Below are 17292 nucleotides of genomic sequence, written 5' to 3' on the forward strand. Positions count from 1 at the left end.
TTGGACAGGGTAAAGTGGTCTCCTCTAAAGGAGGCAGGCGGTCTGGGAGAAGAGAAAGGAGGGCAGTAAGAGAAGTTTTTGGGGCCAAGCTTTTTTCAATTGCCAACCAGGGGGGCAGATCAAGTCCGATGCCTTTTTCATATGTAAATTGCCAATACACCATCACTCTAGCATTGGCAGCCCAGTAATAATGTAAAAAACATGGGAACCCCAGTCCGCCATGCTCCCTGGGTTTCTGAAGATGGGCTTTTGAGATCCTATGTGCTTTATATCCCCAAATGAAAGGCATTATAATAGAATAAATTGACTTAAAGTAAGATTTAGGAAATATAAATTGGCACATTCTGAAATAGATACAGAAATCTCGGCAGGGAGACCATCTTGACTGTGTTCACACGGCCAATAAGGGAGATCGGTAATATTCTCCATTTCTCTATGTTCTCCTTTAGTTTGTTCAATCTTTCCGTAAAATTTTACTTAAAAAGTGTCTTTGGGTTTTTAGATAATTTAATGCCCAGGTACTTTATACTGACTAGATTTGTTTTAAACTGCGTATTGGCTAGGAATATAGGGTCCAGATCTGCTGTTAAAGACAAGAGTTCACTTTTTTGACAGTTTATGGTGTAACCCGAGACGTCGCCAAAATAATTAATTAGCTGGAGTAGGTGGGGGATGGAATTCTCGGGGTTGGCTACACACTTGTATTTTCAAATGTGACTTCTTTGTCTACTTGTGATCCGATTCCATTTACCCGCGCTGTATTTAAATCAACATGTACATAATTTCCGTTTACATTGCTGTTTTTAACCGGTGGGGTTCAAACAAGTAAACATACAGAGCTGTACAGTGCCACAGTTTTAGTCGCATTTGCTATTAAAATGTATTACATGCGAAGATAATTACCAGTCTAGGTTGACGAGATAGGCTACTGTCTTTTTTTGATACAAGGAGGAGCGATGCACAACACTGCTTAGAGGGCTCTACATTAACACTCGCCAAATGCGGGTTAATATCATAGATAGTATATAAAAGTAAAAACTCTTAGGCGAGTAAGTTATTACGCCGCTTTGGCTGGTGAAAGATTGTTGCTCGCCAGGCGGCTTTTCTAACGTCTGCCTCTACACTCTTGTCACCACCACCAGTAGTCTACACGGCTTTCTATATGCAGTTCAGTTACTGCATCGTGTGCGAACAGAATATTTCCTGTGCGCCTTCACATTAAAAGCCTGTTACTAGCCAAACGCGAGATGACTTTAATTTTTAAGCAGATAAGAACAGGAAGTTGTTGCCTTGCAGCTCTCCAGTCAATAGCAGCAATTTCCGTGTTTTCAGATATACGCAGTGAAATGAAAACAGAGGACTGAAAGCTTGACATTTGCAATACTGGCGGATGCAACTAACGTTCATGAGGCTTCTATAAAAGCTGCATGAACGCCATTGATGCATTTTCAACGTATTGCCGCTCAGGCAGGGGGCAGCAGTTGAGTAGGAGGTCCCTAATGTGGACAAAAGTCACATTGGTGTTCCCACTACAAAATGAATGCGGACACATCGGACACAAGAGACATAAACCACCTCCGAATGTGGTTTTTGTGATCCGATCTCAATGCATCTTGAGAGTGTTTTCACCTGTAGTTAGAGCTTTATTCATGTGATCGAATCACAAAAACCAGATGTTAAAGACAAGTGGAAACGGGGTCTAACTGAACTTCAAAATGTGGGCCAAATTTAAGAACAGCAAACTTAAGGGCCAGGTGTAGGTTTTAGAGTTTTCAAAACTCCAGACCAACACATTGTTTTGTTAAACCCGACAAGCTTTGCAACAAAAGAATATTTTTAAAGGTTCAGAACACAGGTCTCTCAGTCATTCAGCTTTGCAGTAATTGCCAGATAACATTTCGGCACTATCTGATGAAGACGGCTGCACATTCATGTGGTGGTGATAGGGACAAGAGGGGGACTGCTAACTGCAGTCACTGACGGGAAGTTAGCTAAAAGAGCCATATCACTTACTTCTCCTTTTAATTTTATGGATTGAAATGACAAATGACTGTTACTTACAAGTTTTTCTTCCCTTAAAAAGTATTGGTCTAGAGTATGTAAGGTTGCATTAGAGAACAGCAATACTGTAATGTTATTATGAATGCTGAAATCTATTCATTTTAAACATGGTCATTTTAACACAAAAGAACCAATCCTGTTGTTGTGTTAAAGATCAATTGTGTGTTAATCTGTGATATACTGTATATATCATGTTGTTTATTTCAGATAGTCCACTGGGGGACCTCAGTGACAGTGAGTCAGAGGAACTAGCTGAGATGAGGATTGATGACTGGCTCCATTTCCAACTGGACAGAGAGGTGATGAATCTGCATTCATAGTGTAAACAGAGCAGCATTTCTTCAGCAGAGTCAAACTGGACAAAGACATAAGGCACACTATATAACAGTGTACCATTGTCATCTGATAGGCGGTTAAACAGGATTTCACATCTATTGGATCATGGATAATGGGTGGGAGTTTCCACAGCCAGGGCCCAAGTGCTTCTGCAGCACATTGACTTCAAATCAAAGCTCCTCACATGAGAAACTAAGGGACATAGATACATCTTAGTTTCAGTGAAAATAGTACAAAACAGGGGTTGACAATAGACAAAAGCACTTGCCCATAGGGCAAGTACAGGTAATGTTGTACTTGCCGAATGTCGTGTTGACTTGCCCAAAAAAAAAAAAAATAATAATAATAATTTTAAACAGTGATAGGGGAAGGTGGGGTGATTTGTGCAACTTTTTACTCAAAGTGATTTTAAAGTGAGGCCTTGACAGTTATGTCTCCAACTCAAATATGTACATATATTTCAGGATGTTGTGCATCCCTGGCAATAAAAACTTTGGATCTGGAATAAACTGTTTAAGAAATATAGCTTTCGGAAAAAAAGTTGTCTTGTCGCACAAATCACCCCACTATGTGGGGTGATTTGTGCGTCATTGTGTCACAATGACAAAGTCACCATCATCATCTTTCTGGCCATCTGAACTCTCATCAGTGGTGTCGTTAAGTGGAATTGAGATGTCACTCTCTTCTGAGCTACTGTAGACAATCACTTTCTTTTGGTGACCAGCGTATACAGCCATGCCACTGGCACAACTCTCAGAAATGTACTTTGCACTAGTTGCTCCGTGCTTGTGGAACCAACTGCCACCTGACAAATGTGATTCCCCCTACATTTCTGCCTTTAAATCAAGGCTCAAAACCCATATGTACACCCTGGTGTTTCCTCCCCATTAACCTCTGCACTACTTACTTACCTCTGCACTACTATCTGTGTTTATGTGGATGTATGGGCTTTACGTCTTTTATTTTGGTTATTGTTATTTTACCTTCATTGTTTACCTACTGAATGCACTATGTACAGCACTTTGGACAGTGCAAACTGTCATAAATGTGCTTTTATAAATACATTTTACTTACTTACTTACTTATAACTCACCCAGGCCCTTGCGCACAAATCACCCCATCCCCAGAATTTTGGATAATAGGCATGATGCAGCAATTTAGGGTTGACATTGTGCTAACTATATAGACTCAAAGTGTAGCATACCAAAGCACTAAAACATGTGTCAAATGTTTTCAAACGTGTCTATAATTGTTCAGACACAATAATCAAAAAACCTTGATCATGGAAATTTTACTTTGAAAGGCAAAACACAGTTTTTTGAGCTTAAATGTGCTTATATCTTATTCCTTGTGTCTCCCTTCTTTACAGGATGAGTCAAATGGATGGCTCTTCTTAAATATGTGGTCACATTTCCAATTTCTTCCACGGTTTTCTAGAAACAAGGGGTTTTGCAACTTCCAAAATGCACAAATCACCCCACCTTCCCCTATATGCTTATTAAAATATACATTTTAGCGAACCTTATCTCTTAAATGCAAACACTGCTTACTTGTCTCTTCCTAACCACATACAACCAACAACAATTCATATAAGCCTAGATATCATGACATCACACATACAGCCAAGAGCTTGGTCCTGCTGCAGCATCGTGAAAGGGCCTCTTTTTGCCATGCACCTGGCCTGGTTTTGGGGGTCTCAGATAACTCAGTCTAGCTCAGAGTCAAGCTGAATGTTAGCTTCCACACACATGTGTTCAGAAAAATGTAACTTATTTTACTTATTTAAAACGGTCACATTGTGCCAAAAAGTGATCGTCTGCCACAAAATGATTAACGTCCACCATGTTAAAGCTATTGCCCGGTTATACTATAAGTAAGGAGGGGGATCATTAATTTCTTTTCATATTGATACCATTAGAAAGACTCCACAATCCAAATCTTTATTGATACTTTTGTATTATTTTGTTAAAAGAGAACTGGTATTATTGCTTTAATTGCTTATAAGATTAGCAGAGCTAAGGATAGGAATTTAAACAGGTCATAATTCCATATTTAGGCCTACTAATAATGTTATATTGCTGGGGAAACAAGTTTTTCACCCAAACTGTATTATTCAAGCTTCTCGCAAAAAACTAAAAAAATTGTTTTCTTGATGTTACATTTGAACACATCATGATGTCCTTTTATTGACCTGTGCCTAATAATCATTTTACTGAGCCGACCTGAACACATCACATTTGAACCGTTTGCGATATTTTTTTTTTAAGCTAACTAGTTATTATCCTGCAGATTTTAATATGGATTTAGGGACTTGCTAAACAGTCTCTCGTTTGTTGATCACCGCTGCTTTCAATGAATGAAGAGACGGTGGCGAGCCCGTCTGCAGCGGCTCAGTGGACGGGGTTTTTTTTTTTTTTTTTTTTTGGAGACAGAGTTGAAGCGGGTTGAAGGAGTTTCTTCAACACAGTCGAAGGTACAACACTTTAGTTGAAGATGACCCGACTCTACTCAATATTTAAAATTACATCATGTGACCTACTGGACTCCATAGCGGTATCGATAAGCTCAAACGTTAGGCCTATTGATTTCTGGGTTTTGAATATAGCGGAACCAGGTCCGTATAGAGCCGGTTTCCCGGAACGTAGACAGCGAAACTGCACGCACACAGGCTGTTTGTGTGTGTGAGAGAGATAGAGATAGAGAGCGAGAGAGAGAGAGAGAGAGCGTGATGCTGCTGGCTGCCGCGCGCAGCTGCTCAATTGCAAATATAGCATATCTATTTTGTGTGGGTTAGCGGGAAAAAAACGTTAGTGTCAATGGCTGACAAAAGGTATAGATACTGCATCTATCAAGTGTAATCAATTAGAGAAAAGGCAACGATATGTATTTTGTTGTAGGCCAAGGCTCCACTGTGGCAACAGTGTGAATGCAATATGAGCTGGCTGTGGCACCACCTCTAGGAGAGGATATTTATTTCTACTTCCCAGAACTTAATGACGCTGCAGTTACTTCATCTTTTTTTATTTATTTTTTTATTCTTTTTTTTATTGTTATTTTCTAGGTCCATACATTACAGTCAATAATAATACATATCATACTTCTCACTAAGCCGTCTGTAAATGTACATTTATAGCCACAGAAAAGTATCAAAGGCCCAGTAAGCAGTGCAAAAGTGAGCAAGGACCCATTAAGACTTTATAGATACTGTATTATACACTAATTTTTTTTAAATATAGTAAAATAAGAACAAGAACAAAATAAAATAAACAAACATGTTGGGGTAAACCTCAGTGACACATAAAGCCCTCCACAGAGGGAAAAAAAAGAAAACAAACCGGACACACAAATCCACTTTAAACAAATGACGGTCGTATTGGGGTGACATACGTTATCCATCTTTCCCATATTTTCGAAAAAGTTTCCTGTTGCAGTCTCAAAGCAAAAGTAATCCTTTCCATTTTTAAAATATCATAGATAATGTCAATTTATTCCTCCACAGTAGGTTTTCCTGTTTTTAACCAACTTCTAGTAATAGCTTTTCTACTAGCAGCACTTAGGATCCGAAATAAATATTTGATATTTGAGGTACAACAATTTCGGCAAAATAACCATTTTGACAGATTCCACACGTGATCCGAAATTAAGAAAAGGTATAAGGTCCCATCTCCTTATGTCTTCTCTAATATTTTTGTTCAGGGGGAGATAGTTAAGTGAGAACAATTTTGTCAAATCTATTGGAATGTTCACCCCCAAGTATCTAATAAAAACCGAAATTTGTTTATATTTGTGGATGTATGGGCTTTATGTCTTTTATTTTTGTTATTGTTATTTTACATTCATTGTTTACCTACTGAATGCACTATGTACAGCACTTTGGACAGTGCAAACTGTCATAAATGTGCTTTTATAAATACATTTTACTTACTTACTTACTTATAACTCACCTAGGCCCTTTGGCACAAATCACCCCAACCCCAGAATTTTGGATAATATACCCAGGGGGCAAAGTGATTTTATGGACATGGAGCGTTGTAAAAGGTTGTTCACCAAAAATGACATCTAGGACCTTCTACGATCACAACCTGGGTGGACAACCTTGTCAACAAGCTGCTGGAAAGCTACAGCGGGCCGACATAGCAAATCAGAACCACTGTTTAAGTGAATGGGGGTGAATGGGGATGGGCTAATGGGGAATTTTTTAAACTTATAGATATAATTATGAAACTTTGCCAGTTGATTACTGACATTAAAACAAAAACTTTTTGTATTACAGTATTTTCCAAAATGTTTAAATAAATATGAAAAATCATCAATATTTTACTAATGATGCGAAAATTTGCATATCTGCAAAGCCCCAAAATCTAGATGTTGGAAGAAAACCAAGTCAATTTGTTTTTAAATTTTGAAAACAAAACAAGTGTCCAACTGCCTGAAGCCTTTCCTAATCACAGTTCAAATTTGATCAATAACCCATAGAAAATACATTTTTTACACAGTTACATTTCATGTGCCATGGACCAAAAGTGTCCTTTTGGAGTCTCCAGCTGGTATTTTAGGAAACGGCTAGACATTCCCTTGGAAAAAACAGTGTAAAAAATAAATTTTCTATGGGTTATTGATCAAATTTGAACTGTGATTAGGAAAAGCTTCAGGCAGTTGGACACTTGTTTTGTTTTCCAAATTTAAAAATAAATTGACTTTGTTTTTGTCCAACATCTAGATTTTGGGGCTTTGCAGATATGCAAATTTACGCATCATTATTAAGATATTGATGATTTTTCATATTTATTCAAACCTTTTGGAAAATACTGTAATACAAAAAATTGTTGTTTTAATGTCAGTAATCAACTTGCAAAGTTTCATAATGATATATATAAGTTTAAAAAATTCCCTATTAGCCCACCCCCATTCGCTTAAACAGTGGTTCTGATTTGCTCTATGTCGGCCCGCTGTAGCTTTCCAGCAGCTTGTTGACAAGGTTGTCCACCCAGGTTGTGATCGTGGAAGGTCCTGGATATCATTTCTGGTGAACAACCTTTTACAACGCTCCATGTCTGTTTTTCAAAAAAAAGGGGTTTTGCCCCCTAGGTAATAGGCATGATGCAGCAGTTTAGGGCTGACATTGTGCTAACTGTATAGACTAAAAGTGTAGCATACTAAAGCACTAAAACTTGTGTCAAATGTTTTCAAACTTGTCTATAATTGTTCGGACACAATAATCAAAAAACCTTGATCATGGAAATTTTACTTTGAAAGGCAAAAAACATTTTTTTTTAGCTTAAATGTGCTTTTATCTTATTCCATGTTTCTCCCTTCTTTACAGGATGAGTCAAATGGATGGCTCTTCTTAAATATGTGGTCACATTTTCAATTTCTTCCACTGTTCTAGAAACAAGGGGTGGCATAACTTCCCCACCGGAAGGTGGATACAGCCCCATTTATTTTAATTCTCACCCTTGGGCTATCGTAGAGAGCTTGTATTGTTTTAATAAAGGTACTATGGAATCCAAATTTGTCCAAAACTCTATACAAAAAAGACCAATTTACACAATCAAAAGCTTTTTCTGCATCTAGCCCCACTAATACTGCTTCTAAATTATATTCCGTTATATGGTTAATTACATGTAATGTCCTTCTGATGCTATCTTGAGTCTGTCTTTCTCAAATAAATCCCGTCTGGTCAAGGCTAATAATTTGTGGCAACAATCCCTCTATTCGTTTGGTTAGTATATTACCAGTGTTGGGAACGTTACTTTAAAAAAGTAATTAGTTATAGTTACTCACTACTTGTTTAAAAAATTAACTGATTTAGTAACTGAATTATTTTATAATAGAAGTAACTAGTTACCAGGGAAAGTAACTATTTGCGTTAGCCTACTGTAAAAAAAAAAAAGCTGCTGTATGTCAACAAATTTGGATTTTTCTGAGCAGTTTTCACAAGTCAGTTGAAATGAGTAGAACAGACAGGTAGGCCTACTTGTAGGCTACATAACCTTCAATATTTATTGCACATCAACAGACAGCAAGTATATTTATCCTGCACTTCAAGTAGGCCTAGCCTATTTTGTTCTCAACAAAAGTAGTAGAGGAAACTGCTGAATGTACCGTGCTGATCTGCTATCACTGGATTCACTTCAGGGGTGTCGGCTAAAACACCACTTAAGGCCAAAAACGTCAGACTATGAAGCATGAGACGATGAGAGGAGGATTAAGGATTTATCCTATGTTTATTTCCTTCTTTAACATGCACAGCAGCATACAGATCCCAGGAAAATAACAGTAGCAATATTCGGCTCATGATGACACGCTAAACAGCTGTTGCAACCGGCGAATCGCGGCTGTTTAATAACGTGCTTAAATTATAATGTATAGAGATCATGAAACTCCATGCACTTACTCACAAGGGCGATGCAAACAAACTCAGGGAGAGCACGTTTCAACCGTGGATTGATAGGTGGTTACTGCGGCAACACGCACGCTCACACAACAGAGAGAGAAAGAAAAAGAAACTTCACTAAACAGGCGCTCCGGCTGACTGACGTGACGGCGCTAACTGACAGTTATAATGTCATCCACACTGAATAAAACACATCTTAAAACAGTAGGCTATAAGAAATAACAATCGTTTATCTTGTTGTTAACCCACCGGTCTCCTTACTAGCAGTTTGTGTAGTATGGAGCCAGGGGTGCTTTCGGATTACACAGTTTATTCAATCAATTCATAGTAACGCACCGCATTTAACGTTCAGTAACGATAACGGCGTTGTAACGACGGAAAAAGTAATTAGTTAGATTACGCCGTTACTGAAAAAAGAACGGCGTTACCTAAAGCCGTTATCTTAAACAGCGTTATTCCCAACACTGTATATGAGTAAAGATTTTATAATCCTGGTTCAACACGCTTACTGGTCTAAAATTACCACATTCAGACTTATCCTTCCCCTCCTTCGGAAAAGGGGCACCACCATTCATTTAAGAATGGAAAAATAATAGCAAATTGTCTCGTTTAATCAATGACTTATTCTCAAATGTTGATTAATTTAATGTTCAGTTAAATAAATCAATATTAATAAATCCTAGTCCCAATGATAATTTCCATAAAATAATGTAATCAAATAATTACTATTATAAATTTGGTAATATGATCTTAACACTGAAGGCTACAGAATCCTTGTACTTGTTGGTTGCGGACTTCCCAATAATATTCACACAAATGAATGACAGAAACTTCTAGTTACAAAAGAAAATGCATGTAATTTATTAACATAAAGTAAATAAAATCCAACACATTTAAAAACCACTAAACTAAGGGGCTATTTACACTGTGAAAACGTAACAGTTTTCACAGTGTAAGTTTAAAAAAGAAACCCCGTTCAGACACAATTTATCTGACATCTTCACCCGCGCACATGTTTTCAGAGGAAACGGGACGAAATCGATGTAGTAAGCATGCCAGGCCAGCAGTTGGCGGTACAAGGTAGTAGTAGATAGCATTTCCGGTACAATTTGATGCATAAAACCTTACTGAAACCGAAAATTAATGCCACTAACGTTCATAAAGCGGTTGGTGTAAGCTTGGGGTTACAAATATTGTAAATGACAAGCTTTCTGTCCTCTTATTTCACCGCATTGAACTCGTGAAAACAGAAGACATGCTGATAGTGAAGGGGCTTTGTGAGCGGCTACTTTTCCTGTTAGGTGTACTTCAAAATAAAAGTCAACTCACGTTTGTCCGGTGAAATGCTGTTAATGTTTAACCAGTGAAATGCTTTTACTGTGAAGCCGTAGCCTTAATGCTCCTTTTGTTGAACAGTAACTTAACCGCTGCGCGCTGAACTATGGATAGTGTTTTTTAATGTAGAGAGAGCCGTGTACAGAAGTTTATTTTGCTAGAAAAAGCGGCAGAGCACAAATCTTTCCCCAGACAAAGTGGCGGGTGCATGGTATCAATAACTTACTAATAGACTACAGACTAAATTGGCGAGTGTTATAGGCCTATTTAAGCCCTGCACGTTATGTTGTCTTCTAACTTTATAACTCGCGTGTGGGTATTGACAGCACATGTTATAGACTATTGTAATGGTGAATGGTGCAGGTTATGAATATGGCCCGAGATTCCTGCCTACACCAACTCCTTACAAAATAAAAGAATGCAAAGACGGAGACTTCATTCGTGGACTGTATTCTTTACTCGAAGGGATATAGAAGCACACGCTCTTCTTCTACATGTTTCACACTAGACTCTACAACAAACAAAGGGAGGCGCCACCTAGTGGCGCCACAGGTATAAACCGACTGTTACATATTCCCCCCTGTTAATAATACGGCTGTCCTCAGCCGTACACAGCAGAAGAAGCAACCTAACTAAACTTAGCTTTCGTAATACATTACTTCATGGAAAGTTAGCCATTACAAACCCAGGGCAAGAAATAATGCTCAGCGTACTGTTATACAAGCGGACAGAAAACAAAAGGAGGCGACACCTAGTGGCGCTAGGCTACATGTTATAAAGCTGACTGTGACATATTCCCCCCCTGTTAATAATACGGCTGTCCTCAGCCTTTACACAGCAGAGGAAGCAACCTAACTAAACTAAACTTTTCGTAATACATCACTACTCCGTTGATAGATAGCCATTATATTCACAGGGCAAGAAATAATAAGTCAGTCAAACATTCTACAACCCAAAATAAAAGGCAGAAAAGTAAACAGTTTCATCCCATTTCAGTTATCCTTTTTCCATAACAACAAACCACTTTTTACCAAACCTTGACCACCTAACGTGGTGACATGAGTCAAACTTGTGCATGTTCATAAACAACTTCTTAAGTAAGCCTAACCAGCGGCGAACCCCTAAGGCAAGACACACAACATTCAAACACTATTATGCGAAAACTAATCAACTGTAGCACTGCACAGATCAACCGTAAAACATAACCTGGTTGACCTAGCAACCCAAGTGTCTACTTCAGGTCAAGTCCGTCAGCATGGCAAATCCCCGTCCATCAGCCGTCCGACCAACCCGATGCGATCCCGGGGCGATGTCCCGGACGCAAGCCACACCGTCCAGCATGGCCACCGTCAGACGTCATCACAGCCGAGCGGCGCACAGGTTCACAGTCCAGTCCATCCGCGAAAAAGAGCAATGATCCGAAATCCGGGGAGAAACGAAGCTTGGTGTCCATTAATCCACAGTGAAAAGTGTTTGAAACGTTCTCTTATCCAGACTGAATGTGAAGTTATTTTTGACGATCTTCCGTCCCCTTAATTCCAGAGGAAAACGAAAGAGAAGGCACAACTCTAACACGTGGTGCTCCAACAACGTGCCAGTGTACGCTACACAGCAACAGTTAGCTTGGGAATTAGCCTTCGAAACAGCACGGCCACGTCCGGGGAAACTGCATAAATTCCACTCACACGGGCTTCCAGGGCGGGGAAGGCAGTCCGGTCCGGTAATGGTAATGGTAAATGGACTTGTATAGCGCTATATCTCCGTTTATCACAGACTCAAAGCGCTTTACATTGTTTTTTGTACACATTCACCCAGTCACACACACATTCATACACCGATAGCAGCAGCTACCACGCAGGGTAGGCTTAGCACTAGGGTGCTAAGCTAACTAAGCTAACTATCGGGAGCAATTCGGGGTTCAGTGTCTTGCCCAGGGACACTTCGACATGTGGCGGGGAGACGGGGGATCGAACCTCCGACCCTGCACACCAGAGGCGAACTCCCTACCCACTTCGCCACTGCCGCCCCAGGCTTGTGAAGAGAGGTCCAAGGTTTATTCGTTCGGGCGCCACTTGTAATGGTGAATGGTGCCGGTTATGAATATGGCCCGAGATTCCTGCCTACACCAACTCCTTACAAAATAAAAGAATGCAGAAACAGACACTTCATTCGTGGACTGTATTCTTTACTCGAAGGGATAGAGAAGCACACGCTCTTCTTCTACATGTTTCACACTAGACTCTACAACAAACAAAGGGAGGCGCCACCTAGTGGCGCCACAGGTATAAACCGACTGTTACACTATGCATACGTGAAGTGGAGCCGTGACGTCAGCGTTACCAGGGGAAATGGTTTCGGTGTTAACAAGAAACCAAAACCGTTGTGTTTCCCAAAAAATCCTCCCTGGGAGGTGATCTCAAAAACCTGCGGTTTCATGCCTGCGTTTGCTGTTTTCCTGTAAATGATATAGTGCAACCGCGGGAATTTTTCCGCGTTTGCACCGTTTCGTGTTGTCGTGTAAAGTGCCCCTAAAGCACACAGTGTGTGTGTGTGTGTGTGTGTGTGTGTGTGTGTGTGTAGGTCTGTGGATGCAAATTGAGTGTGTGTGGGGGTGTGAAAAACCTTTGTCGGTGGGGCAGAGCTTGAGGCTTCGGTGTGTCCCCCTAAGGCTAAGATCTCAAAGTATGTAAACCCGATTACCAAAACGACAATGAATAGTTCAAATCAGTACACATACATTTCCAAGTTAACAGTCCTTTAAGCCATGTGTTCTTGCTAAGCTAAGCTAACTGCCCAGAAGTTCATACGATACCAGATGTTTACACAGCGTTTGTTGCAGTGTGAGAGGTTCTGGATCCTTTTGGCATGAAACAGGGGTTTTGCTTCGCGGGTCGGTCTTGATGCAGTTTGGATGAACTGGTGCTTTCTGGATCTTCAGTAACAGCATGCTAACTGGCGTGGTTGCCTCTGGGCTACAGTTGTAGCTCTTAGCTTGATTCTTAGCTTCTTCGTCTTAAGGGTCTGGCCTTGGTGGGAGCTTGGTTCGTTCCCTGGTTCTTCTGGTTGCTCTTTAGTTGCTTGGAGCAACAGGGTGGATCCTTGTTTCTCTTTGGTTGAGAGGGGCTTCACGGCTGTTTGGACAGGCCATGCTGTAGAGCCTGGATCAGGGAGACCAGAGCTTGTCTGGGTCCAGAAGGTTGAGCTACCCCTGGTCTGGGGTGGTTAGCAAGGCAGGAGAGAGCGTGCTACCTTCCTTGAGGTCGTAGAGTAGAGCGTCCTCCAACCTCTCTGGGTGGAGGCGAGGAGAAGAAGAGACTGAGCACCTCGGATGGTGCTTGAAGAAGAGGCCGAGCTGTACTAGCTCACTAGCTGTTATCAAAAACAGCATAAGACTTCTTGACCAATGGCAGAAGAGACAGGGGGGGACATCCTGGCTTGGGCTGGCTAGGACAGAGGAACTGATAGGTGTGAAATCACAGATAAAAGCCTTGGCTCAAGCAGAGGAACGTTGGGGGTTTTGACACCAACATTTTGCTGTAGAGTCAGAAACCAAGTAATTCACTTTAGAGTCCAAAGTCTTAATGAATGAATGAACCCATGCAGTGTTTCCCCTACCATTATACAGGCCTGGCGGGCCCGCCAGGCCAACGGGACCCCCCGCCAGGCCAACAGCTGCCCAAAAAAAAAAAAAAATGTAAAAAAAAATCTTTTTTTTTTTTTTTCTGCGCTACGCCGCGCGATGCACGTGTGCATTCGGAGCGCACATGTCAAACAGGGAAACTGACGAGAAAGAACCTTCCTTTATAGGTCTATGGCATAGGCTACACTGGAGATATTTAAGCTTTATTTTTTGGTATTTTCAATGCTACTTTATTTTTATGTTTTAAATTGAGAACTAGGCTACATGAAATATAATGGGTCGGAATACAAAATGTTGCTTATTTTGCACACATTTTGATTGATAGGCTAATCATGATGTGTAGCCTAGGTTAATTCATTTATTTTAAATGAATATTTGATAAATTAAAGAAAATGTTTCATGATCCAGATTATTCCAGAAAGTAATACTAGACAGGATATACCTGTCTATATTAGGTCTTCGTGTTTATTGTATTTTATTTTCATATCTATGTGTTTTTCTTCAATAGTTTATATGGCTTGTGTCTCCAAATTATTCCATAAAATTGTTTTAGGCAGGACATATGACAGCTGTTTACAGAGCAAAAAAAATAAAATCAGATTTAGCTTCTCAAAGTGCACCAGTTTGATGCATTTAACTTTAAAAAGGTAAAGGTTTTCTTCCGCAGGGGCATGCCCCAAGACCCCACTAGAAGGTCCATTCTCCCCCAGCAGTCTCAAAAAATCCTGAGGGAAACACAAAATGTACAAACGTACCGAATGTGAAGGCATAACCCTATGCCCTGATTTGTAGCGGGCTGTCAAAAGAGGCTCATCCATAATACAGTTATTTTTGGTCAATTTCTACAACAAATTTGGTACGCACGCCGCGCGCATACTCTTTATCAGCTTTTACCACCGGGCCTAAAAACAATTCTAGGGGAAACACTGCCATGTATATATTCACTACAGGAGTATAGTTTTTTATAGTATTTCTCAAAACAATCTTGTATTTCTTTTAATTTGTAATGCATAGAATTAGTAATAGGATTTTTTATTTTATGAATTGAATTCTCTGCTTGCTGTTTTTCCAGCCTATAAACTAATAATTTACTGGCTTTTCCGCACCCTTCATAAAATTTACTTTTTTTGTATATCTTTTGTATAGATCTCATTTATTTCATTATTTTTCTTCCTAAGGGGCCACTCACATACTAAAGTCTAGAACGTTTGGCTAGTGTGACCACGCCAACTGTATTCCAGCACGGAACAGCCCCTTGGCCACGGCACACCTGGGAAAGGTGTGCCGTGGCCAAAGTACAGATGCTAATGAGATGACATGCGCACAAGCAAGCGCACAGGCGGCGTTCCTGACGTGAATTTATTAAGGATGCATAGTCCTTTAACGTCCGCTGCCTTACTCGGCACCAGAATTGCCCACCACTTGGACTTGTAGCTACATAAAATGTGTGAGAATGAACGTGTGTGTAGGCCTAGGTGTGGGCTAATAAAAGAGGGAGAGAGCTAAATAGTTGAGCGCAGAAAGCAAAGCAAAAAGGTTTTCGTGTTTACTCACATTCGTCAGATGATTTTTTTCTTTTTCCTCCTGTCATAACTGCCTTTACGCATGGCGGTGGAGACGCACCCAAAACAACACACCGGTGATAAGGAAACAGTAGCCTACACTAAGGTTTAACAAGAAACTTTATAAAGACACTTTAAAAAACGATCTCTGCCCATACAAAAAGTTCTGACTTGGATTTGATGGAGCGATCGATGTGTATAAAACCATCCGGTACGTATGGTCTGATGACGGGCCGTTATATTAATAATAAACAGCGTGCTGCACAAATATGAGACTGTCCACCGCGACCTATTACGTCAAGGCTACATTTAAAAAAAACAATAGCTTAGGATTCTCGTTGCTCTAATGTGGAAGTGGAATATATGATGCAAATTTGGCCGGATGAAAATATTCACAAACAGTCGTATAGCCTACAAGTAGACTACGCTCCAAATCCTAAACGCGCACGGTGACGTAGGCAAGGTGCAATCGTGCCCAGGCCACGAGCAGTGTGACCACGGGCCAGTGGGGGGAGGGGGGAATCGTGCTGAATCTTCCTGCAGCACGGAACAGGCAAACGGCCCTAGTGTGAGTGGGCCCTAAGTAACTCTCACATTTTTTGATAATTTGTGTCTTTGTGATTTTGTTCTAATTGTTTTGATTCCGCTTCCAACTGAACTAAGGGCCCGTGTCCACCTAACGCCTTTTTCCAGCGTTAAACGCTGGCTGTGCGCTCGGGAGTGTGTCTACTGAGCGTTTTTTTCGACCGCTTTTTTCAAGCGTTTTATGAGCTGGGAGAGAGAGTGCTGTGATCGGGGAAGAAAAAATGCTGATCGTCACCTGTCAGTCAGACCTATCAACACTGGTTTAACTCTTTAGGCTTGCTGTTTTCTATTTAAATCGTTACATTTTAATATGAGTAGTCTTATGAAACAGAGAATACTTTCCACCATCCTCTGTTTGGATGAGGAGTTATCGCGGCTCCTGCAAACACACACGGAGCAAGTTGTAGGCTGACGTGTGCGCATGAAACGATCCGTAGGAGATAAAAAATACAGCGAATCAAGTGAAAAAGCAGTTTCTCTTCCGTCTTCTTTGTTGCCAAGGCGACGAGTCCCGACGATCTACTATCTGATTGGCCCTTTGAAAAAAGCGGCGATGACGTCCCCACCGCCTATCTGAAAAGTTGAACTTTTTTCAACTTGCAAATCTCGAAGCGGCCGCTCAAAAAGGCAAAAACGCTCGAAAAAAAGCGCCTTTTCTCCGAGGGTACCACTTAAGGACTCACCTCATAAAAGCTACTTTATGAAAATCTACCACTTAAGGACTCAATTAATGAAAGCTACCACTTAAGGACTCACTTTACCTATTAAAGACAGAGAATAGGTTTTGTCAAGGGGGAGAAGACCTTCCAGGCTGCATCAGAGATTCGTTATAGCTCAGCTCAGGCTGCTACAACCCGTTAGGGAACCGTCCTCCTGTACACGCACCAAGCATTGTCATTCATCGGCCCCAGTTATACCCTTTTACGTAACAGCCTTCGGACATCAAATCTATATGAGGTCCTTTCACGCTAAAAGATACGGATCACAGACCCATAGTCAGTAATTATAACAGATCACTAGCACTCCCACCCTATTGTGTGAAAGTGGAGACAGTTTATCGAAGCACCCGAAAATTATATACAATTTAATCATTTTATCAAAAACATACTATATGGACCTCTGCACTAGGGAAAGTTTAAATAATACCAGCATTCCATGCAGGAAAGGTAAAAACACAAATAGAGCAAGAGAAAAGAGTTTGTTGCCTTGTCAATTTATCCAGACAAAAATAAAGAGCCCATACTAACAAAACATAAATAAAAATCTACAGAATTCGAGGTCATGAACACAGAACAAACAATCACTCAATAAAATTTGAAATAGCCAATTTCAGAAACTTCGGTTTACACAACAGGTGTTTCTGCTCACCTTTTTCT

The 17292-nt window shown here is 40.4% G+C and overlaps 1 protein-coding gene across 2 annotated transcripts in view; it reads left to right on the forward strand.

Moving 5' to 3' along the window:
* Window positions 1–17292, forward strand: part of ythdc2 (YTH domain containing 2) — a 162854-nt gene that overhangs the window by 111440 nt on the left and 34122 nt on the right. For both annotated transcript variants that reach the window (XM_080046489.1, XM_080046490.1), the window contains exon 26: window positions 2269–2360. In XM_080046489.1, the coding sequence (XP_079902615.1) occupies window positions 2269–2360 (92 nt within the window). The remainder of the gene's footprint in view (window positions 1–2268; window positions 2361–17292) is intronic.

The sequence above is a fragment of the Ammodytes marinus genome (assembly GCF_949987685.1).
Source record: "Ammodytes marinus genome assembly, chromosome: 18".
Classification (NCBI taxonomy): Eukaryota; Metazoa; Chordata; class Actinopteri; order Uranoscopiformes; family Ammodytidae; genus Ammodytes; species Ammodytes marinus.